General features: G+C 31.3%; 2 protein-coding genes and 1 long non-coding RNA gene across 8 annotated transcripts in view; 2 read left to right on the top strand and 1 right to left on the bottom strand.

Annotated features, from left to right (window-relative positions):
* The window catches only part of gbb (glass bottom boat), an 89,864-nt gene extending 75,307 nt beyond the window's left edge, over positions 1–14,557 (top strand). Inside the window, exons 4-6 of the mRNA XM_003705980.3 lie at positions 5,078–5,266; positions 7,921–7,997; positions 8,104–14,557. Of these exons, the coding sequence (XP_003706028.2) occupies positions 5,078–5,266; positions 7,921–7,997; positions 8,104–8,364 (527 nt within the window). The 3' untranslated portion in view covers positions 8,365–14,557. The remainder of the gene's footprint in view (positions 1–5,077; positions 5,267–7,920; positions 7,998–8,103) is intronic.
* Positions 1–15,797, bottom strand: part of LOC143264469 (uncharacterized) — a 102,457-nt gene extending 86,660 nt beyond the window's left edge. Inside the window, exon 1 of the long non-coding RNA XR_013038205.1 lies at positions 15,477–15,797. This is a non-coding gene — a long non-coding RNA (uncharacterized LOC143264469). The remainder of the gene's footprint in view (positions 1–15,476) is intronic.
* A 93-nt stretch (positions 15,798–15,890) lies between these two features.
* Positions 15,891–26,664, top strand: part of Patronin (calmodulin-regulated spectrin-associated protein patronin) — a 130,401-nt gene continuing 119,627 nt past the window's right edge. For 4 of the 6 annotated variants that reach the window (XM_012291706.2, XM_012291709.2, XM_076531833.1 and 1 more), the window contains exon 1: positions 15,891–17,341. In XM_012291706.2, the coding sequence (XP_012147096.1) occupies positions 17,120–17,341 (222 nt within the window). In that variant the 5' untranslated portion in view covers positions 15,891–17,119. The remainder of the gene's footprint in view (positions 17,342–26,664) is intronic. The other 2 variants (XM_003706002.3, XM_076531835.1) reach the window with 1 other exon arrangement.

Genomic DNA, 26,664 nt, shown 5'->3' on the forward strand with positions numbered 1-26,664 from the left:
CTTGCTCTGAGACTCCTAACAGATCCCACACTAAAAATCGTTATTTATGGAATATGTGTTCACGTGAAAAGAGGTAAAGAAAATGGTGGTACGAAACAAAGTTCAGCCGCTACTACTTAATTCGGTGAATCCTAATTACTGGTTCGATGCCGTAAGTGGAATGTACGGCACCGATTACATTCGCTCGCATGTTTATTAGAATGGAGTACCTGTTAGGATTATTAATAGCCAACCTTCAGGAATATTAACTATTTAAGAATCTCAACGCCTTATGTCAAGCGGCTCGATATCTATCGAGCCATTCACTTTATCGATATAGGCGACAGTTCATGGTTTCCCAACACGTTGGCCCTGCAATTAAGTCAACCGCTACCACCGTGGCACGTTTAATTAATTGATCGTTCCGTCAGCTGGCTGGCACGCCGATCGATCGATTATTCTCAATTATCTTTACGCGGCATGCATAAAGAAACGACTGAGAGAAATTTCAGGGACCTCGTAAAACACACGTGTCGATAGAACGATTCGTAATCTACATGATCTACCTTATAAGTAACCTCAAGAAACCTGAGATTAACCCCCGCCCGGTCTATATTTTTCAAACTTAATGTGTACATCGTGTGTCGTGATGATACAATGCTAAAATGTCAATTAAGCGATGAAGAAGGAATCTCTGTATCCGCGGGAGATTCGTTTCAAGTTTTACGATAACGAGACGGGTAGTTACGGAGAGCACGTGTGAAGGTATACTCATGAATTATTGATTTTTGAGGGCGTAAGTTTCTAGGTTTTCAAGCTTGGGATTTTTACATTTGAAAATATTTAAGCTTGCAGTTTTTAAATTTGCGAATTTCAAGCTTGGAAATTTTGAAGCTCGGAGTTTTAAAATTTGGGATTTTCAAGATCAAGAATTTTTAATTTTATAAATTTTCAAGCTTGGGACTTGTTTCTGCAAATTTCGAAGAATGAAATCTTCGCGTTCTAAAATTTTCAGATTTCTTAATTTCTAAATTGATAAATTCTTTTTTTTAAGTGTTCTGCTTGTAATTTTCAAATGCAAACATTTCTATACTTTCAAATTTCTAAATTTGAAAATTTCTGGTTTTGACAATATTTAAAGATAAATTTTACCAGCTTTTATTTCAGAAATGACAACTCTTAAATTTTTTAATTCTGAAATTCCCAAATTCCTAAATTCCTAAATTCCTAAATTCCTAAATTCCTAAATTCCTAAATTCCTAAATTCCTAAATTCCTAAATTCCTAAATTCCTAACTTCCTAAATTCCTAAATTCCTAAATTCCTAAATTCCTAAATTCCTAAATTCCTAAATTCCTGAATTCCTGAATTCCTAAATTCCTGAATTCCTAAATTCCTGAATTCCTCAATTCCTAAATTCCTGAATTCTGAATTCCTCAATTCCTCAATTCCTAAATTCCTAAATTCCTAAATTCCTAAATTCCTAAATTCCTAAATTCCTAAATTCCTAAATTCCTAAATTCCTAAATTCCTAAATTCCTGAATTCCTAAATTCCTAAATTCCTAAATTCCTAAATTCCTAAATTCCTGAATTCCTAAATTCCTGCATTCCTAAATTACTAAAGTACTAAATTACTAAATTTCAAATTACCAAAATTACAAATTTTCAAATACAAACTCTCACATTTCTAAATCTCTAGATTCTCAAACTTCTAAAATTTCAACTGATCAAAAGTCCCCATTTGGTCACCACATTTCCAAAAGTATTATAATTTATAGAATATAAAAATAATTATAATTTTTGAAAATAGAAATATTGACTTCTTATTGTTTTAACAAATTTCTCTTTTTTAATGTTTCTCAAAAAAATCACTTTTTCAAACATCTTATTTACAAATACAGAACAGACAAAAAAAAAACATAATTGCAGAGATGGAGTGATTTCCTTAATTGTTAAATTGACCAAGACTTAAATATCGAATTTAATTTCATTCAATCTCATTCCCAAAAGCTAATAAAGTTATTAGATTTGTTTGTTTGTAATTGCCAGATATCTGGTTCAATATTCATGCGGTAATAATTACATTTCCTAAGAGTTTTGAGCCCGATAAAAATAGAGTCGGTTTACATACATTTGCATGAAGTGTCGCAAGCTGTTCTGCACATTGGTAATCGGTCCGATATTAATGTCAAGAATATTATTGCAAGTGAAACTACGACAGTGCACTCGAACAGCTGGTAAATAAGAATCACAATTTATGGCAGCAGAATTTGTTTATTTTATTTGAAGTAACATAAACATTCAACAGAAATCATGTATCATTTCAATTTATTTTGAAGTAATAAATTAATTAGTACATTCTTAAATAATATATTATTTCAGAATATTTTAAAATAAGAAATCAATTCAAAGCATTTTTATATAATAAATTATCTCATAATATTTCAAAATCAAAAATCACTTCAGAGTATTTTAAAATAAGAAATTAACTCATAGTATTTTTAAATAATGTCTTGTTTCAGAATATTTTAAAATGAGAAATCAATTCAGTATTTTAAATCAGAGTATTTTAAAATAAGAAATTAATTCATAGCATTTTTGAACAGTGAATTATTGCAGAATATTTCAAAATCATTATTTATTTTACAGTAATTTTAAATAATAAATTCATTCAGAATATTTTAAAATAATAAATCATTTGAGTTGCTTCGTTATTTAAATTTTACCAATAATATAGCAAAACAGAGTTTTTTTTGTATTTAATTCAAATAAACTATGTTTAAATCATTCTTTTTAATTTTACTCACTGCATTCAAGTAAATTAACGTATAATCTGAGTTATGTATCAATTATTCTATTGATTTTATGTAATAATTATTGATATCAATTATGTAGATTGATCTGACTAACGTATGAGCAATACAATAAATAATGAACAATAAATAAATAATTTTATTACAAGATAATGTGTTGCTGCGTTAATTTGCGTAATATTGTATTAAGCGTTTTACATAAACTGAATGTTCTGTAAGAAACATTGATAAGTATACAAATTCCAAAATTCCAGTTCCAAATCACAAAAACTCGAAAATTCAAAAATTCTGGAACGTTCAAATTTCGAAATTCTGAAATAAATTGTCAAATTCCAGAAATCGAAAGTTTCAACATTTAAAATTTCGCAAATTCCAAAATTTCAAACAGTCCAAAAGGTCCAAAAAGTCCAGAATTCTTAAATTTTCAAATTCCAAAGTACCGAAATACCAAAATTCCAAAATTCCAAATTCCAAAACTGCAAAATTCCAGATTCCAAAATTCTAGATTCCAAAATTCTAAAATTCCAAAATTCCAGATTCCAAAATTCCAAAATTCCAGATTCTAAAACTCCAAAATTCCAAACTTCCAAAATTCCAAAATTCCAAAATTCCAAAATTCCAGATTCCAAAACTCAAAAATTCCAAAGTTCCGAAATTCCAGATTCAATAATTCCATATTCCAAAATTCCAAAATTCCAAAATTCCAAAAATTCCAGAATTTTCAAATTTTTAAATTCCAAAGTACCGAAATACCGCAATACCAAAATTTCCAAATTTTCAACATTCCAACATATCAAAATTCTAAAATTCCAAGAATTCAAAATTCAGAAATTAAAAAACTCCAAAATTCTGAATTGTCCAAATTTCCAAATTTTTTAATTTTCATGTTCCCAAATTTCCAAATTCCTAAATCCCCAATTTCACAATTCTTCAATTTCCCAAAGAAAGTTAAGGAAATAGTCAAAATTTTCTCCTCAAATTTTCCATCCCAAAAAATTCCGCCAACTTTATACCTTTCTTACATTTAAGAAAACTGCCTCGAGTGTCCCTCTCACGATTTAATGAACTTTGCAAGTTGATTAAGCAGCTTATTACGAATCTCATTATTTTTTTATCACGTTTAAATCTGAATAAACAGATCGTTACCGCCGGGGATACTCGTTATTTTTAAAGAAAATCATCGTAAACCGAGATTTTCCATGATTTCGTCTTAAATAACATCGATAGTAATCTGTCACGCGAACGGCTCAATTTAGAATGTTGTTCAGAATGAAAAAATACGAGCCACAGGTATCGAGCACGCAAGGTTCTCTCTATTTATAAGCAAACCGTTCGGTTTCAGCTACAACGTGTTAAATAAATCATTGCCACTGACATATCGTTTCTAACACCACGTGTTTAATAAAAATTTGACGAATTGCTTAAAAACACGTTGATATTTATTTATTGCTGCTCCACTGATTGTTAATTAATCTCATTTGACTGCTGCTTCATCGCTTGAATAGTTCGCTGGAATTTGAAGCAAGAGTTTATTCTTCCATGTGTTCTATTAGGTTGATCAGAAAGTTTTGTTGACGATAAAATATTTAGAGATTTGGACTTTTTACAATTGGGAATATTATGTTTAAGAATTTTGGAATTTGAAATTTTGGAATCTGGAATTTTGGAATTTTGGAATTCAAGAACTTAGGAATTCAGGAACTCAGGAACTCGAGAATTCAGGAATTCGGGAACTCAGGAATTCGGGAACTCAAGAATTTAGGAATTTAGGAATTTTGGAATTTTGAAATTTTGGAATTTTGGAATTTTGGAATTTTGGGAATTTGAGAATTTGTAATCTCCAGATTCCTGCATTCCTAAATCCCTATAAGTCTATATCCTTTCATCTTTGAATCTCTACATCTCTAAATCCTTATGTCACTATGTACTCTATATCCTTCTACACCCATTCCAACCATCCACATTCTTAGAGCCCACATCCTAAAATTCTCTATCTCCCTATATCCATCTATCTTTATATCTAAATTTCTACATCATTACATTCTAGATTTTCATATTCCTAGAACTACAGTTCTACATAAAAAAACAATATCCAACTTTCCAATAAACTGCATAGTGTTATATAAAATTATCTTATAGCGCGGTTCGCTTTTCTACGCTGTGCACGTTCAGTAGCAGGAAATCTATATACGATCAGTAGCACTAATCGAAACCAAAGAAAAAATCGAGTTATAGACATTGCACGAAGAAAACATTAAATGAGAATTGTATCGTGTTTGTTGCAGTGCACGAGATGAGACCAGAAGACATCGGGATCGTCGGATTCCGAGGTGATCCTGATAAACAACCGTTTATGGTCGGTTATTTCAAAAGTTCTGGAATCAGGGAGTCGAAAGTGCGACAGAAACGAGACGCGAGGAGAAGAAAGAAAAGCGAGTCCTCGAGTTTGGATTATCGGAATAATCCGTACACCGGTAAGTCTTGAAGGTAAATGCGTTAATGCCTACCAAAGTGCATATAAATGCATACATACAGTTGCATTAATATTTGAATGCGGTACTATTACGGCCTTTGTTGATTTGCATAGGAGCAACTAAGTTTGATATTATATTACTTATTTTATGGGGAGATGAACTATTAATTGCGGAGTAAAAATACGTCAATAACTTCTTTTTGCAATAATACTAAGATAAAATCATTTTAAACATAATATATTTTCACGTCTCATTAATATTCGAACGCTGGTACACTTTCTGCAAACTAGCTAAACTTGTAGCCATTTGAACTGAGGGATAAGGCTGATTTGTATGCAAATCAGTAATATAATTGTATTTTAGCACAAGGTTGTACTTAGAAGCGTCAACAACTAAAATTTCACATGCAACGAAAAGGAAAGATACCAGTTTTTATGAGAAGCAACTTGTAATTTATCATAGAGAGAGAGGTTAAACTAGTCAAGAAATATGACGGTTATTAATAACGAAGAAGAGCACGGTAGCAGACATTAAAAGATTTGGAAGATCGCATCGAATTTAAGAAAAGGTAAATTTGAATTTTGAATGGAAGAGAAGAAAGGAAATTAATGCGAAAAGTTAACAAAATCCGTTTTGCAATATTGTGGAATCAGCTTCAGAGGTTTATCATGAAAGTGGAAAGAATATTAGTGGTGAAACTGTGAATAGAATAATGAGAAACAATGGGTATAATGATCGAATAGCAAGAAGAGAACCGAACTAATGGTAGAAGTTGGAAGAAAGACTGATTTTCGCCACAAAATTTCTTGAAAAGTCTCAAGATTGGTGGAAAGATGTTATTTTTGCTGGTGAGAGAATATCGTATTTTTGGTTCTTGTAGAAAAAGTGCAGCGTGGCGAAGAATAAATGAAGCTTTCAAGTAAAAAATTCTAAAAGCTACTTTAAAACACTGAAAAGCTTTCGTCTGGATGGAAGTGCATTTTTAATGCAGGCGTTGGTGAATTGGTATTCGCTGACAATATTTTAGATAAGAATATAGACATTTAAAATAAATTACTGAAAAGTGCAAATAATATGGAAATATAAAATACTTTCAAATTGTATGTGGATAATGATGCAAAGCACAGAGCTCGAATAGTACAGGAATATCTGTTATATAATTGTCCAAAAGTTTTACATTCACCTCCACCACCCGACATGAATCGCATACAGAATCTATGAGATAAATTAGATCAAAGAATTAGAAAAACACTAATAAATTCGAAAGCTAAATTACAAACGAGACTGAAAGGAGAATGGTATTCTTCCCCGGAATATTTGAACAAAATAATTTTTAAAATGCCCAAACGATTACATGAAGGTATAAACAAAAAGGGTTTGAAACAAATAATTAAAATTGTAGTTTGTCCTACATTTTACATATAAATTTCTCATAAAATGTCCGAACATCAATGTGACACGAAAATATAACCTGTCGTTTGAAATGTATTACACATCAAAATATTATAGATGAAATGAAATTGTTTATATATTTTCAATCTAAAATAAATGACATATTTTTTGTAAAATAAGCAATATGGTAATTGACCCCTTTCTGTATGCAATAACAAAAGTAGAAATACTGCAGTGTCCGAATATTAATGTGTGTAACTATACTTGCACATCGCCAATTAATACAAGCCGATCACAGTCAGAGATAAAAAAAGAAATTCAGTTTTCAACACACTAGTAGGAAATGAAATCGTAATGAACGTGTGAATCTAACTGCACTAACAACGTCTAAACGATCTTGTTTTCAAGTTGTAGTTCTTTTTGCCTGAATAAATCTTGTTTTAAATTGAAATATCATGTACGTGGTTTGTTAATGGGCTGGATTGTTGATAAAACCTTCATAATTTTCTGTAAATTATTCCGTTCTCTTAATAAAAACAGTATGTTATAATAGCAGGTAATACAAAGAGAAAGGAAGTCTGATGTAACGATGCCTGTGTATATCTCTTTTTATTAGTGTTCTGTGCTAATTTCACCTATGAAGTTGTATCTGCATATGTGTATTTTATAGCACATTTTGAATTTTTTATGTTCCATAACAGATCGGTTGATATCCTGTTACGAATTTCATATTTCATCTGTCACCATTTCGAGAGTTTATACTTTCAAGACTATCCTATTTTAAGATTCGGTCTTTGAAAAGTTGCAAATTTCAAGGATTCTTTATGTGGAATACATACCAAGTCATTTAGAAACCAAAATATAATATGAAGTACACGTATGTTTCATTATGTTTACAATTCTGTAGTAAAACACTAACCATTTTGTAATCAAATTTACAGATTCACAAATACAGAAAATTTCAAGACTACTAATTCAATGTCTTAAAATTGAATCGAATCAATAAATAGTTATCTAACATTTCTTGTTAACCGAAGAATGCCTACGATGTACTTGCAATTTCCGCGAAAAGCGCTGAACAACATAAAAACCCTACTGTATATTAAAAAACCTAAGCCTCATCACGCGCGATATTATTCCGAAATGTTCCACTGTCCATACGGGTTTTCCCGTTCACGATTACCAAAGAAATAAATAACTATCGATTAAATCGATCGGAGACATCGGAAAGACGTTAAGCACTGTTCATAAATATCTTTCAGATCCCGGTGTGCAGTACAACTCGAGGACCTGTAAAATCCAAACGTTGTACGTCAGCTTCAGGGACCTGAAGTGGCAGGTAAGTTGCGCCAACAGGTGTAATATCGCTCGGCATACGATGCGATCGGTGTGCGACACGATCCCCAGGACTTCCAGGTACGATTAATGAATTATTTATTATCCAGGACTGGATCATAGCACCGGACGGGTACGACGCATATTATTGCAGCGGCGAATGCAATTTCCCTTTGAACGCTCACATGAACGCCACCAACCACGCGATCGTCCAAACCCTGGTGCACCTGGTGAGTCCTGGTAAGGTGCCAAAACCTTGCTGCGCCCCGACCAAACTCTCGCCGATCTCCGTGCTGTATTTCCTCGACGAGAGCAACGTTATACTCAAGAAGTACAAAAACATGGTCGTCAAGAGCTGCGGCTGCCATTGATCGTTCCGAGAGATTGCCGAGTCGACTAACAATCTCTCTTCCAGTCCTGGAAATTAATTTGATGGAAGAACAACCACGCTGACGGAGTACAGACTTCCTGGTGGATCGTCGGTGGATAACAAGATCTGTTTCTTCTACGCGTCGATTCGAGCGACCTCATCTTCGTAATAGTTTCCATTACCGTAAAGTACGATTACTTTGCTCAGGTTAACCTACAACTTTCTACCAAAGATGCTTATTTTTCGCTCTGCATTTGTTTTATGCAATTGCTATTTTGCAATGATCAAATATAAATGTTTTTTAGTTAATTTTTAACAGCAAACCTACCAACATATAATTTGTGTTTAATTTGAAATTAATGAAATTGTTACTTAATAATGAAATACTTTGTTTCGATGAAAATCTACGCAGGTTTCAAGACATTACCTTAACAAATTGTGTGACATAATAAGAAACTTGTAAACTGGACATTTCATTACTTTTGTAATATTAGTGTTAACGCATTGGTTAACAAATTTTTAGCTCATCGATCAAAGAACTTTCAACCCATCATTAAAACAATTTTTAACTGGTCGGTTAAAAAATACCGATGAGTTTACTTAACCAGTTAACTGCGGGGTTGTTTTGAAAATTTCTCACGATATGAAGAATTAAAATCAAGCATGTAAGGAGAATTAAAAACCGACGTGACAATGTGCAAAAAAAATAATGAATTTTTTGTTCATAAAATACATGTAAAATACATTGCAGCTCTATTGGTAATATAAAGGTAATATACCACCAACTGACATTTCTGTTTCATCTTATTGAAATTTCGGGTTTTTACAGTCAATGATAATTTTTTATTTTGTAAGACTCGTATACAGGTCGACTAACATCAGGATAAAGTTTTGCATTCACGACCATATACGTAGACCGTAGTTAACTGTTTAATTTCACATTATCCATTCTTTTATAAACAACGAAAATAAATAGTTTTCTGGTGCAAATAAATTATCTAAATGATATTTTATCGAATTTTGTCGCAGACAAAATCTTACATGAAAAAATTTTGTCCTGTATTTTCGAACTAATTTTTTATGTAGAATCATCAACTGTTTGGCTGTACCACGGGGGTAGTTATTGCCTACCCCTGCAACAAAGTAGAGTTTTTGACGTGTATACATCGACCGCAATTAACTGGTTAATAATCTGTAGAACAGCAAGAATCATTTTCTATCTTTGGAACAAAGTTACGTTAGCCTAATCAAAGTTACCTCGATTTGAAGAATTTTATTCTTCTTCGAAATATGAAAGTCTCGAAGTTGTGAACTTCTTGAAGTTCACCTTAAACTTCGAATTTCTAAAGATGTACTGAAAGTCTTGTAGATTTGTTTTGTCTTATTGCGAAGTATGTGTACAGTGTTTGGAACATGATCGCTCGAGTCGATTAGATACAGTTTGATCGAACTTAATATAGCAGTGTCTGTACGTTCGTGTGTGAAGAAAAGTGAACGACAAACTGATCGATGGTGGATCTATGCGACGCGAAAGAACATCGGTCGTCTGGTGCCAAATTTCGACTAGTAGATAGTGTAATTCACGAAACAAGTGCTTCCGTACTAACGATCGCGAGAATTTCAAGATGGGAACTTTGATCGACAAAGAGGTGCGATCCGACAGGTGGTTTAGTGGATATTTTGTAATATATACGTGTAAGGTGCGGCTAAATTCGTTAGACGGGAGAGAAAAGGGTGATACCTGGTGCGAAAATGTCGAAATTATGAAACGCGTTGAAAGTTCGTGAAATATGTAAATTTCCAAGCATGGTTGAGTTTTAGAGGGAAAACGGTGACATAAGTGAAAGAGATCCTATACGTTCGTTGTAAGTAATGCACTATGAACATTCGTTGATTGAATGAAGTTTTAATAATTTGTACATTTTCATATTTTCAAAATTCAGAAATTTAAAAATGAAAAAATTCATAAATTCAGAGATTTACATTTTTAAATTTATGCATTTTATCTCCTAAAATTGAAGAACATTCACAATGCACTCTGCTATATACTCGTTCCAACAGAAAAACAAAAATTATACTAATTGTGAAAAGAAAATAAATTCAAAGATAAATTGCTTTTAAACGCGTTTGATAACACGTTAATTAAAAGCAATAATTTTTAATTTACATTAAGTATTCAATAAAAAGAGGAACTATTTCATTCAAGCCTCAAACAACTTTAAATACTATGAGTCACACATTTTAGTGTTTCGTATTTCTCAACAGACTTTTAAGTGACACTTAAGTTTTAATATAATTAATTTTTGTTCACAGCAAAGTATATGATTACTAGATTTTGAAACCTATTCACTCAAATATTACAATATTCTACAATATTAAATACAATTATCTTATAATATTTATCTTGGATGTTCAATCTTTTTGTTACAAAATTGACACGAATTTGTTTTACAAATTGCAAGCTATGGTTAATATTTCACAAATGAAAATAACAATTATATTATTTAATTTTTTCCTAGACTTTGAGAACTGAGGGACTCTTAAAAAAATATAAAAAAAAAAACATTAGAAATTATCCTAGCTGAAATTCACTATTTTATTTATGTTGCGACGTCCTCTCGTGCTACTAATCAATTATATATGAATTAAGTACTTATAAAGTAATTCACAAGTATTATACCCTGAAAATAGATTTAGATTTTCTAGCTTTTCTACATTTTTGTATTAAATGAATTTTGCTAATCTAATGAATTTTATTAAATCTGTATTAAACTTTGAACTCAGCTACTTCTAGGATTAAATCTTGAGTGCGCCATTAATTTATATAGTATAGCTGTAAATAAGTACAAGAAGAAATGTTACCATTTCTTAAACGAAGGATCGGACAAGGTGTCACCGTTTTCTCGCTGGTACAACGATAATCACGGTAATTTTGTATATGCGTAACAATCGGAGCCACTAATCGATACTCCAACCCTTTCTTTCTTTCTATCCTTCCGTACCTTCATCTTTTTTTAATCAACTCGAATATCTCATCTAACGTCGAAACGTTCAATCGGATAATATTAGTCGTTTAGTGATATTAATTTAATGACTCGAACCCCCATTCGATTATATCATAGTCTGAGAGACATTGAATTCTTAACAAGTTTTCACTTGTTCTGCATTTTTTTTACTCCGGAAAACACGAGCGCCCTGTGTTTTCTGCCCGTCGAAGGTATCTATGTAAGCCGGTATAAAGAAGAAAATCAGTTTCTTGTAAATTAGACTTATTTTATTTATATTTGCGAGCGAAGAAGCGTCTGATCAAACGAAAAGGAACATTGTATGTAATACTCGTCACGGATGCGTACATGTACATACAGAAGGTTGTTTTATAAGATAACACGAAGACAGAAAGCGATACTTCTCGAGAAAATAGAATCAATCGATTCTTCTAATTAACACCTTGTCGACTGAACAGTGATTAGTATCGATGCTAACAAAGCGGTACTAATTTCATTTGATATAATGATCGAATCAGAAAAAGGTGAATCTGTATTGTAACAAAGTAAGTCGAAAATATGGTATTTTTAGAATAAATCGATATTGACAATTAGTTGGGTATGAATTGTTCTTTGCTGAATTATATTGGTAAAAAATAGGACTCATTTGTAACTAATTTTATTTTGATAAGAAAAGTTTTATTTTGTTAATTATTATTTAATAGTAAATTTAGCAGACGATTTTTAGCAATTATAAATGCAGGCATACCTGTTAAGTATATCTCTAATTTATTTGTTTAAAAATAAAGCTCCACGTGAAAAATTTGAATCTATATTTCTTGACATTTATATTTTCATATAGATTCATTTTCTTTTTGAAATAATTTAAAACTTGATGAAAATATGTATTGTGTAAATGGTCTTGAAAATTTCTGCAGACACATCAAATTTAAAATTTTTGAGAATTTAATAGTATAAATAATGTCGACATTTTTTACTTCTTTGTTATAATTTGACAGTATCCTTAATGATATTTTGTTACATAATTGAAAGTAATGATTTATAAGTGTAAATCATGTAAATTGCGCTTCCAAGTCTACTTTGTAGATATCGAATTGAATTGAAAAGTTAAAGAAATTATGAATAAATCTTACATAATTATGTATCAGAATTTATGCGGTATAATGTTTAATCACTATTTTTGTATTCGTATTTATATAAATTGCTGATTTGATGTTCTGAATGAATTTAAATCAATCTAATTTGAATTTTTACATAATAGCTGTCATTTTAAAAAATGTTTATAAAAAATGAATATAAGAGTTTATAACAGTGATTGGAAACTGCACTCTTTAGGGCAAATGATGTACACTCGTAAACATTGATAAATAATTAATTTCATAATTTTAAAAACTGATTATTCATTAATTTGAAAATTTGTTTAATTATTTAGAATTTTTTGATTATAAAATTTTTTATTAGATAAGTTTGGAAATTTAATCGTTCATAAAATTGAGAATTTGAAAGTTATAAATTTTTAAATATTTGAATTTCTGAATTTCTGAATTTCTGAATTTCTGAATTTCTGAATTTCTGAATTTCTGAATTTCTGAATTTCTGAATTTCTGAATTTCCGAATTTCTGAATTTCTGAATTTCTGAATTTCTACATTTCTAAATTTTTAAAATTCTAAATTTACAAGTTCACAAATTTACAAATTTACAAACTTACAAATTTACAAACTTACAAATTCACAAACGTACAGATTTATAAATTTATTTACACATTTACAAATTTACAAGTTTACTAGTTTGCAATTTATTAAATTTCTTAATTTTCAATTTTGAATACATAGTGATTTACAATTTTTTTAGTGCAACATAATTTGCAAATTCATGGATATGAAAATTAAGAAACTTAATATTTCCATAAATACAATTTGTAAATTTCTAAATTCCAAAGCGTAAAATTTGAAATCTTTGTAAATCTTTAACGCCTCGTCACTGCACGCATCGTGCACACCAGTGCCCGCGGGCTGTTGATCTGCCCATCACTGGTATGTCCATCTATACTGTTAGAATGCTTAGAATATGTGGCAGTAAATCAAGTGTAGCGAAAAGTACGGAAGCATTCAGAATGCCTCGATAATAAAATTTAAGTATTTATTAACTCTTGGGTAACAAGGGCTACTTAAATTGACCCAAACCTCTCCAATTATTGTACTCTCAAACTAAATGGAGCCATTTTATTTCAGATTGTAAGAAATAAAAATGGAAATATATGTAAAGTTAAATTGGAACCCTAAAAATATATGTCGAATTAATATAGAGTCAATTGCGTTAATCGAGAGTTAAGAGACCCTTAACATGGATTACTTCCAATATTTTATTTATTTAATGGTCGATAAGGTGTTAATTGATTGCGCAGAATCATCGAAAATTAAGTTAATTTTATACCAGAAACCCCTCGTTTACAAAGTACCAATTATTACATGAAAATGGTGAAATATTTGTTGCGATAAAACACGTTTCCACATTTTCAGGAATATTTGAATGGCAACAGATACGAGTACCGTTTTGTACATACATTCATATACACGTGCACGATTCTACTTTCTATGTATATGTATATATGTAGAGCGTAGTAAATGTAATTTATATATGTGTGCGTAGAAAGTAGAAAGTTTTCTTTAACACGATTTTATAGTGTCGTGATTACCATGCGAAAGGGAATCAGATCGTCGACTAAAATATATATATTTTTAAATCGATGGAAAAAACGTTACGTGCAATAGAACGAGAACTTATATTAATTAATTAAACAATTTTGTTGAACGTAGTCGTACAGATATTCTCTATCTTTATCTCTGTTTCTTTTGTATAGATTTCTATTTTTTATAAGCTCGTGAGATGATACGAGGATTCATAGTCACTTAATCGATTCGTGTGAGATTAAAATTTAAATTATTTTCCGCTGTTAATCGTGAAACGTGTCACGCGTTTGCGTTTTCAAAGGTGTTTAACGAGCGTTTAAATCGTATGAATGGGAATGATGCATAGTTTATTTTAGCTGGTGGGTGCGTGAATGTTCGTATGCGGTCAAATAAATCGATGAATATATAGTCTGTGGTATTATTAACACAACTTTTGTAATGACAGTGTAAATATATCATTGTAAATACGTTCTATAATACATACTATATATAATGTGTACGATTTACTTATTCTAATGTTCCTTAACCTATATCATTCGATAACTATCAGATTTTTTACGATACGTTGCTGCAAAAATTATTATCGATAAAATTAAAAATTACTTTTTAAATTAAGATCTCACGATGTAATTTTAATAATAATAAAGTTAAATTCAGTTGAAAAAAATTTGTTTACAACGAATAAATATAATTGAAGAAATCAGAAAGGAATAAAATAATCTGTACAGTAATTTTCATGCATACGCAAACTCGAAACAGATAAATGTGTTTTCCATGCAACAATTAAATGTACTGTTTGTTAGTAGAATTGTTAAATAATCTAAATATTCAATAGCATTCATTTGCATATAAATATCAGTCCTTGAATTTATATTCCTATCTTACGTAGTTGAATTAGCCGCCAAAAGATGGCGCCACATTTACGTGACACGGAAATTCATTTTGAATAAAAGTTACGCTTCAAATAAAATTGCTTACATTCTATATTATTTACAAAAGAAATTATTATAATTTGAAGATCACGTTTATAGTTGAACGTACCATACAAACTATATTATTTTTCGTTCAGAACAATTCTCATAAATTAAAAAAATTCAAATTATTTCTATTGATTATTTAAAAAACACACCAAAAGTATTTACTTTTATAAAACTGTTAAATTCTTTTCAAGCAAATCTAAAATCCTTTCTCAATTTTTTAATTTTCTTTAAAATGAACTATTAACGACTATAATTATTTATTTTCAACAACATTAAAGTTATAAGTTAAAATTAATATTCTCTTCAACTATTCCAAAAGGTTACACACAAATATTGATTAAAAGTATTTTGTAACCGTTACTTATGTATTACATTCATTATGAAGGGGACCGGTCATTAATTATATTTATTAATTATTTAAGAATGTTTATCATACCTTAATTACGTAAAAAGAAGTAGCATAAGAAATTACGGATGAGATAGAAGTTTTTGAAATGGCTCCACAGGAAAGCAGCTGTCAGTAGAATGTTTCTCATTCGACAAGCACGAAATTCTTCAAACGGTATTGCACCAATGAAATTCGTTTACAGCGATTAAAAGATATTTAAAATTAATCTACATTTCACTTATACACTGCTTAAAAAAACTTGAATATACAATTAATTATATTGTAATTACTAATTACATGCGAAAGAAAACTGCGAATACATTTTTATAATTACAGAAAGAATTCATAGAACAGTCTCGTTACGCGAAATTGACTCGACCGGGAGAAATATGGCGACTAAACTCGAACGCCATGTTTCGATATATCGCTTAACGATAATCTCGTTTCAAATCGATGATCGTTTTCACGATGGACGGCGAACGTGCCGTGGACTCGATGTTCGTGCAAAATGACGATGTTTCGTGCTGACAATGCTATATACTTGAGGATTTACGTGCATCGGTATACATAATCGTGATTTTCGGTCATTTCGTGTGAAAAATAGGGAGTAAAGATTGCGTAAAACCGACGAATTGTTGATGGTGCTAGTGTGAAGTCTGTGCTGTGTACGACGGTAGTCTTCTCGTGTGCTTTCGTGCCGCTGTCAACGAGAGTCTAAATATTCAGGCTCTAGGTTAACTATAATAAAGAATTCAACAAATCGAATAAGAAACACAAGCCGAATTTTGTATTCGAGGAATAAGAGGAACCTTTATTCGTCTCAAGGAAACAGAGTGGCGCGAGGTACGCCCCTTTTACAGGTGCCAATAACATTTTTCCAACACCCATATCGAGAGAATCGAATAACGAAGATAGCTCTCGAAGAAACTGAATCGAAACAGTTCGTGTTCTCGAATCCCCTAACGAAATATTTTTCAGTGTCTTCGGCTTCGCTGGCTGTACTTCATTTTTCCACTGTTTCGCGCAAAATCGATAGGAGAAGCTCGCACATTGTCCGCGGACCGTGGAACGCGGGAGGAGAGTTGCCGACAAAAATAGCAAGAGTCCTCGGCAGACACGGCAAACAGTGTCCTTAGTTGTTGCTGATCGTCCTTTTATCGTGAGCCGGCATTATTTCGTGGTGACTCTTTAACAACGCTACGTACGGCGCTGTTTGTCGACGGAACGTTGCCTGCAGTTTCAAAACATCGTGTCTTTTTTCGCAGACCCGTGTCCGGCACGAGCCATAACATAGCCTGTGATCATTCAAATATCCCCGTTACCTGTGTCGTTTTTTGGATGTTTTGACGCGAATGTGTCAAATGATCTGAAAATCAGAGACAATGTCGTACCAACGTAAATAATTCATCAGTTGGCGAGCACGGTCGTCGGAACGCACACTCTAACCTTACTCCGAACGAAATTCAGCGGTCTTCGTGCACCTAACCTTTGCGTTTTTCATCAGTAATTGTTTGCATTGTTCGAAATAAGTTTAACACGTGTCACGCAATACTGTGATTAAAAAAAACGTGCATGTATGAAGAAGAACGCCGAAAATCTATGAAAGCATCGTTTCGCCGGCTATGACGAGAACAAGGACTCGTTCGAACGGATTGTCGCTGCAGCCGTTGCTGATGCTGTGATTTCATTGAATGTGGAGTGCGATTTCGCGCCTCTTCGTCAAGGGCAAAACAGAGGAATCTGCCCCGAGGACGGAGGATCGGACGTGTGACGACGTATCCGATACGGTCGTCCATGTTTTCGACGCAATGGATCGTAACGCGGGTGACGATCGACGTAAAGGTCCTGCCGGCGAGCAGCAGCACGGTGGAGCCGAATCTGAACACTTCTCCGACGCTTACGATTCCCGTCAGGTAAGATTTGAACAACTGCTATAGTAATTGACAGTGTACCAGTAGTTGACACTTTTACTCAATTCATAAAAGACAAGTTTGTCTCTTAAAAGTAATTTATTAAATAGTACAACTAAGGTTGTGTATTTTATTGTGAAAATTTGTAACTATTTTCATTTCTGGGTATTACAGCACTAGATCCAAGAACAGTTATTTTTGCTTATAATCTGTGCGCTGTTAGATAATCCTTTTACTTTACAGATTTGCTAAGGAGTAAAATAATGTAAAAACACAGTTACTTTTTGTTGTAACTATTAAATATAAATATGTACATTCTAAATCTACTATACATTGCATAATCACAAATCCACTATACATTGTAAATAAAATATCCTTGAATATTTGACCATTATGAACTACACATTAATGATGTTTAATCATGTTACGCACTGTGTAGTGGAACAGTAACTTGTTCTAATAGTTGACATTGATGTTAACTACAGGAATAATTGCTAATGGAATAATAGGTTTCATCATGTTCTACGTTATACAATCAGATTTGATTTCTTTCATTCTTATTCTAATGAGTAAAAGTTGACATAAGGTATTACCTATTCAAATCATAATGAAATCTTCCTAGACTGATTATAATCTATCTATATTCTGTTAATCTAGAGCAGTCGTAGGTTGAACTAATAAGTAAATACAGTAAGCTTTGATTTAGTGCCCACAGCTCAGAACCATATCTGAATACTTCTTTAGAATTGTAAATATTTTAAGAATTTAAAAGAAGGAATAATTTCCATACTTCCAAATCTTATTTAGTGGTGTAGCAAGCGCAAACTTCTAAGTTTCTTAACATAAACTATTAAAGGTATTGTGTGTATTACATAACATTTTTAAGGTTTTATAATTTTTAAAGTCTTCCATACATATTGCCTACAGTTTTGTATTTATACTTTTGTTTTCAAATAAATATTATGTTTTATTTTGTATGGTGTCAATTACTGGTTCACGAATTTGTCAATTACTAGGTTTTGTTCTTAATAAAATATTATTATAGGATTCATGAATATTTATGAATTGAAGTTATTTAAAAATTGCATACTGAAAAGCTGATTGTAATCATAATTATATAAGGAAAATGAGTCTTATAATGTATAACAGTACATTCACTTTATTAATCACTTTAATTCTTCAGTTTCAGTTATGTTGAATATTCTTTAATAAAAAAAATTGTAGCAGTTGCAGTTATTAATCTAATCCAATGTAGATTTGATCTAACCCTTATCCACGCCTGATCTAATCTAACCTCATATAAATGAGGTAATGTACATTTATACCAAAGTTCATACATCTTTTGTTATCATAGGTTTAAGAGATTAGATCAAATGCTATATAACTAGATGATTACATGGTTGGATACGTATTTGCCATAGTAGGAAATAATAGAGTAGTTTCACTTACTCAAAAAATTATATTTCTGCCTATTATATCTCAATGAATAATTGTGACTGCTGCATTATTTTAAAATATATCTGTAGAAATCAAAACTATATATTTGCAAAGAAAGAAAATTTATATCTATATTTACAAAATATTGCTATTGCACACTGATACGATTCACTCTAATCTATTTATTGAAAGATAAAATGGTGCAAGTTATAAATTGATTTATACAATAATATTAAATGATATAAGCTATAAGTTTGTAAGTTAAAGTAGTTAAAATATTGACTTGTATGCGTAGACACAATCTATGCATGTTTGTTTATTGAAAGAAAAAGTATGATCAGTGATAATGCTATTCGAATACATAACAAAACTGGTAGAACATATGACCAAAACAGATGTTGGATCGGTTTAATAATATCTTTCATTTTGTAAAATGGGAATTAGATGACTTATACCTTTAACTTTCCATTTGATGAATAAATGTAAAACGCATATTCATTCCATATAGGAGCAATATATGTATTGCTATATGAAATATAGCAGTAATGAAGTACCATAAAGATAGTGTTTCACTATCATTATTAAAAATAAAACTAATACATTTGAGATTAAACAGTTAAAAATATAACTTTTGATATAATTTGCTACAATACGTTACATAGAACTGATTTCAAATTAGACATGGAACATCATTTTATAGATTCTGATGAATGTTGCATCACTATTTAATAATTTAGTGCTCTTTGCTGTATATATCTTTGAGAGTACTTTCTTACCAATAATCATTTAGCTTTTCATTATCAGAAACATTATTCAGAATTAATTTCAGCATGTATCGTATATCTTTTCTATTTCTTTTTATACGTACATCATAGTTTGAAGAAATAAGGTACATAATTTGATACTTACCATATTTTCATTTAACTATTTGAGCATATTATTCAGATACATACTGAAAATCTAGTTAAATTTAAAAATTTATTTAAGTTTAACTTTATTTACTTCATAAATTTACATATAGTACAATCATAAACTAATCTCACATTTTAATATCATCATTTAACATATTTTTACCCTATTTATAAAAGTATGGAAATCGTTGCGTGAGTTGGCTATGCAGCTTTCTACCAGAATTTTTCTGATCGATTTAATATACGGATTTGCAGGGTAATGAATATTTACATTCTCAAAGGATTTTTTATTAAGAACGTTATTCTATATGGAGATGATCAATTTCTTTAAAATAAATCGTGTAGAATAAACGCGTGTTATATTACTGCAGATCAAGCAGTAGCAACCGAACATGTTTGACAATTTATTAAATTGACCAGAAACTGACGTTTAACACTCGTTCATTTAATAAGTGGCAGTATAACGCATCGATGATATAACTTATCGGCAATAAAGCGCATTAGATTTATGTTGATGATGTAATCTATTGGCGATATAACTCAGTGGTTATATAATCTATCGGTGGTGTAATCTTTCAGTGTTATAACCACCGGCGATATAACAAATCGGCAGTATAACTCATCGGTGATATAACGCGTTTGTATCATATTTTATCAGGGATAAAACAAATCGTTGATATAACTGATTGGCAATTTAAGGCATTAGTATTATAATCTATTGGCGATATAACGCATTCTTGATATAAACACCAGCGATATAACAAATCGGTGATATAACGCTTCCGCATTATACTTTATCAGGGATGAAACGAATCGGTCATATAACTCATTGGAAATTTAAAGCATTAGTATTATAATCTATTAGTGATATAACGCATTCTTGATATAAACACCAGCGATATGACAAATCGGCGATATAATATATCGGTGGTATAACGCATCAGTATTAAAATCTACTAGCGATATAATTATTCGATGATGTAAATCATCGGCGATATAATGCATTGGTGATATAACCCATCGGCAATATAACGCATTAATGATATAACATACTGGCGTTATAACACATCAGTATTATATCTATTGGCGACATAACGCATTGATGACTTAGCTCATTGGCAATATAGCACATAGTGATATAACTGGTCTGGGTTATGATACATTGGTGGTCTAACGTATTGATGTTATAATCGGCAATATATTGTATCCGTGATGCAACTCATTGGCAATGTGACGCATTGGTGATATAATTCATCTGCTATATAACGCGTCAATGATATAACCCACTGTCGATACGTGTCTATAATATAACCCACCGGCGATATAACGTGTATGATACAACTCGGCGATATAACGAATCGGTAATGTAACCCTTCAGCGATACAATGTATCAATGTTATACTTGATCAATAATCGATGATACAAGGTATCATAAATTAATATAATAATACTAAAGCGGCAATATAATAAAATTTTGCTATATCTTATAGCGTGATTAATCCAACACATTCTATCGATCGGTATTTATTTTTCGAGAATCGATACAGGTATCAATAAATTGAGATACGCTGCAGAATTCTCTTATCAGTTAGCTGTATTAATACGGAAGCACATCAATTATTTTATCCCGTTACCGGTTATCTTGCTACCAGTTCATTCGTTTAATTTCTACATTCCTGCAATCTTAAACAGGGCATAAATCTGCCTATTAATTATTTGATTAACATCTCTCCGTCCAATCTCTGAAACCCCGTGTTCCACTAATTTCATGTATGTTATCAACGGTTTTCTTTGCCCATCTATCGCCCGCCGCATAAATTCAGCTGTTTGCGGCGTGTTTACTTGACGGCGAAAAGAATCTCTGTATATGGTTGTTCAGGTTGGAAACTTACGTACCAGCACCGTAGCTATTCCCGTGCTGTGACGCTATGACGAATATGGCGTTCGTTTCCTGTACGCAAGGTTATTTGTTGCACGGTTAAACGAGACTTTACCTGTGCTCCGTACTGCCTTCACGGTTCACTCTTTTTTGACACGATGTTCAGGATCTCCGAGAATCGCGACGCACTCTCGTAATTATTCGCTTAATTACACCACTTTCGCTCGCCTCGAATGAACTTGCAGGAGGAATTCATCCTTGGAACTCGTCTTTAAAAACATCGTTTTCTTGGAATCTTGATTTTCTCGTTTCGACATTATGTGGTATCGAATGGTTTGTCAAAAACCTGGTGTATGCTATTCCATTATTTTCTTATCGAAGATGCATTACTACAGCGAAAACGTGGTTTCTAATAATTACTCTCGTAGAGAAGAATTACTATTTGTTATACTTCAAATAAATCATTTTTTGCGGATGTACGATGTTGAACTTGAGAATTATCTGCTTGTAGTAGAACAATTAATGTTATCTGGGTTCAAGTACACTCTTATGTTTTCTTCTTTAAGTACTTATGAACTGTTCAGAATTATCTACTTCATACATTCATACAGTCAAAACAGTTTTGTTTAATTTATTATAGATAAATACACATACATTAATTTCTTTATGTAAATTCATGTTTTATATAACATTTTTTTGTACCATTTTTATCTACAGAATATACATATACATTTTATAAAAAGTTGATACATTGCAATATTTAGTATAAATAGTAATAAGTCATTACTGTTACCATTAGACCTCAATCGTTTAAACGGTGAACATTTCCGAAGATTTGTTGTAGTGATCAGTTCTCCATTTCGTTTTTTCGATAAGTTTAATCTTCTCCATTGTTCTGTATGGTCGGAGGTTTCATTCGCACCGTTAATCTTGGCACACGGCAACTAGCGTAAAACCCGTAGCAATAAACAATCAATATGTAGGCATCATAGCGACCTCGTTATCGATGGTCAGGCTTGGCATGTGCCCAAACGAAGAGCCATGTTCTTTCGGTTCTTTCGAGAAAGGTGTTGAAAAATCTGAACGGTTGTTGTAAAGAAAGTGACCGTGACGACAAACTTTTGCCAAGCGATATCATTCTTTCCTCGTTTGCCTCGATCGTGTCGAGAAATCGGCTTTTAACATCAATTAATACTCTTTAGCTGACAAGCGTTTTGGCACGTAAGACAAATCGGTTCCGTCGATGAAAGTTCCTGATAAAATCGTGTCGATTATTAGTATCGGACGGACATATTTGAACCATTAATTATTATTGACAGAAAGAGAGAGGAATTATATTTATCTGATGTACTTTTGGAATAAATGTTCTACAGAATTGTATACGTATGATGATAGTTATTGTCTAACTGAATAATAATTGTCGGAATGTATTAAAAATGTGTTTAGTATTATTTTCGATGTAGTTTGAATGTTTGAAAAAGTTCGACAAATATTAGTTTGACGTATGAAAGTATTTTTAGAAGAGGAGGAATTTTCTAACATTTTTTTATTACTGTCACAATAAATGATGAATATCTTTGAAAGCATATATCTTTTTAATAAAACATTTTTGGACATTTTCATACGAACTTTTTACATTTATATGTCCACAGTAATATGTAGTATAAATTTAGTCCCAATCTTCTTGCGTATCGTATACAATATGTATATCTTATGTATACGATACATAGTCATACATAGCCATACGATACATGAATACTGTTGTCTATGTTATGTATCTTACACTCTGAATATTAATTTTTGTTGAGCGTATTGTCCGCAGTAACGTAGGGGTTAATTCGATGATAAAATAGTGAATTACGTATACATAAGTGTCTTTAGTATTAGGATCATATAGATGTAAGTATATCTAGTTCAGTGCAATAAAACTCATGTAATAGTAGATCATTAATTATCTCGATTAACAGCTGTAATTATTTCCTTCATGCACAGCTGCGATTATCGAATTTTATCTGCGAAAATCATTCATTAGCCGGTGCTGTTCATTTTAATTATTCCGGGTGAAAAGCCTGGGAGAATGTGTAGAAAATACAACGTTGATTAAGTTTGCTTTGACACGCGTGCACTTTTCTTTGAGCGAAAGAGAAATTAGCGAATGAAAGTGATGCTCGCAGGGTACGTGTTTTATGAAATTCGTGAGTATTAATTAAATTGCGTTATCTACAGTTACGTTAATATTCGGATACGGTACTTTTGTATTTGTTATTGTATAAAGAAAAGATTGATTTATATATCATATTGCTTCTTGTACAAAAACATCTATAATTTATGAGAATATAAAAGATTAAATTGGAATACATTTTGGATTGAAAATATATAAATTACTTCTTTTCAACTATAACATTTTCGACGTATAATACATTTCAAGCGACAGGTTATATTTTCATGTCTCATTAATGTTCGGGCATTTTATGAGAAATTTATATGTAACATGTAGGACAAACTACAATTTTAATTGTTTTGTTTATACCTTCATGTAATCGTTTGGGCATTTTAAAAATTATTTTGTTCAAATATTCCGTAGAAGAATACCATTCTCCTTTCAGTCTCGTTTGTAATTTAGCTTTCGAATTTATTAGTGTTTTTCTAATTCTTTGATCTAATTTATCTCATAGATTCTGTATAGGATTTATGTCGAGTTGTGGAGGTGGATGTAAAACTTTTGGACAATTATATAACAGATATTCCTGTACTATTCGAGCTCTGTGCTTTGCATCATTATCCACATACAATTTGAAGGTATTTTATATTTCCATATTATTTGCACTTTTCGGTAATTTATTTTAAATGTCCATATTCTTATCTAAAATATCGTCAGCGAATACCAATTCACCAACACCTGCATTGAAAATGCACTTCCATACTATGACGAAAGCTTTTCAGTGTTTTAAAGTAGCTTTTAGAATTTTTTACTTGAAAGCTTCATTTATTCTTCGCCACGCTGTACTTTTTCTACCAGAACCAAAAATACGATATTCTCTCACCAGCGAAAATAACATCTTTCCACCAATCTTGAGACTTTTCAAGAAATTTTGTGGCGAAAATCAGTCTTTCTTCCGACTTCTACCATTAGTGCGGTTCTTTTCTTGCTATTTGATCATTATACCCATTGTTTTTCATTATTCTATTCACAGTTTCACCACTAATTTTCTTTCCACTTTCATAATAAACCTCTGAAGCTGATTCCACAATATTGCAAAACGGATTTTGTTAACTTTTCGCATTAATTTCCTTTCTTCTCTTCCATTCAAAATTCAAATTTACCTTTTCTTAAATTCGATGCGATCTTCCAAATCTTTTAATGTCTGCTACCGTGCTCTTCTTCGTTATTAATAACCGTCATATTTCTTGACTAGTTTAACCTCTCTCTCTATGATAAATTACAAGTTGCTTCTCATCAAAACTGGTATCTTTCCTTTTCGTTGCATGTGAAATTTTATTTGTTTACGCTTCGAAGTACAACCTTGTGCTAAAATACAATTATGTTGCTGATTTGCATACAAATCAGCCTTATTCTCGAGTTCAAGTGGCTATAAAGTATTGCTAGTTTGTAGAAAGTGTAGCAGCGTTCGAATATTAATGAGACGTGAAAATATATTTTGTTTAAAATGATTTCATCTTTGTATTATAGCAAAAAGTTGTTGACGTATTTTTACATGACAATGAATAATTCATTTTTCCGTAAAATAAGTCATGTAATATGTAACTTAGCTCCTTTTATGCAGAACAACAAACGCGACAATACTGTGTTTGAATAATAATGTAACTGTATACAGCAACAATGTTTATTAGCATCATTCCTCAGTAGTTTCGAATAGGTTTCATGAAACACACTGTATATTGTGGTATAGTAAGTTACCAAGGGATCTGGAAGGATCTTTGTCTCAATTGTTTCCGCCGATTAATGTTGCGGAAACTAAGTACCTAATTCAAGGTGTGTCGTTTAACTCTGCGCTACCTTGAAGAAAACATTGTAGCATAACAGTTGCTGCAGCTACTATAGCTTATATTTAAATTTCATTTAAATCTCAGAAAGGTTACCAAACACCAAATCATTATTGTGACATGCTTCCCCATTTAAAAAAATAATATTACCTTGTTACCAAGCATGCTTATTGTTGTTGGTCTTTAGCGACTTCATTCTATTCACGTTCTTTTGTTTCGACGAGTTTTTATTGTTCTGCAGTAACCTGGGATTACAGAAGCAGTAAAAGTGTTTATTTCCGGTTTGGGTAAAAGTGAAGGATGATAGATATTGCTGTAATACAATGAAAGTATTTATCATTTTTGCTTTTATATTGATATAAATAGTTTATGTATTTGATCGTTTTGGAGTCTATTTCTAATTAACGAAATTAAATTAAAGAATTAATATAAGGTTGTTCTCTATAATATTTGTATATTTCTATTATATTCACTGAAGAATAATTTGTAATTTTTTTGTGTAGAAAATTAATGTGTAATTTTGTGTAAAGAAGAATTCGTTATCTACATATTCTCTATGTATTTTAAAACAAATGAAAATATCTGTTATAAAATCTAGAAGTGAATGTAATATGTAAAATACGTGTAGCATGGTCTTGTATTACATTATTTTAAATTATTTTAGAAACGAATAAAATGATACGTGATGGGTGAATATTCAGTTCAGTGCCGAGAGCGAGCACGTCAAGTATTTAAGCTTAATATTAAAAAATCATTCATACACAATTTAAATTAAACAGAAATTAAATTCGCAAATTGAAATGAAATCATAAATTGAAACACCGCGTGTACGTAATATTTACTTACTACACGGTTATTACATTACAAATATATTTTCAGAAATGAAATATTGAAATACCTTTAATTAATAATCTTTATCCTTTCTGCGACCCACGCAGAATAATTTGAAAAATTTACTTTTAAAGTATTCATTAACTACTTCCAGATCAGTTTAACGAGAACGAACTTTAATTTAAGCTTTATTAAAAACTTTCAAACCGTTCAAACAATTTTTTTTCACAGCGAATCTCGTAGATTAAAACGATTTTTAAGAT

The sequence above is a fragment of the Megachile rotundata genome, chromosome 5 (assembly GCF_050947335.1).
Source record: "Megachile rotundata isolate GNS110a chromosome 5, iyMegRotu1, whole genome shotgun sequence".
Lineage (NCBI taxonomy): Eukaryota > Metazoa > Arthropoda > Insecta > Hymenoptera > Megachilidae > Megachile > Megachile rotundata.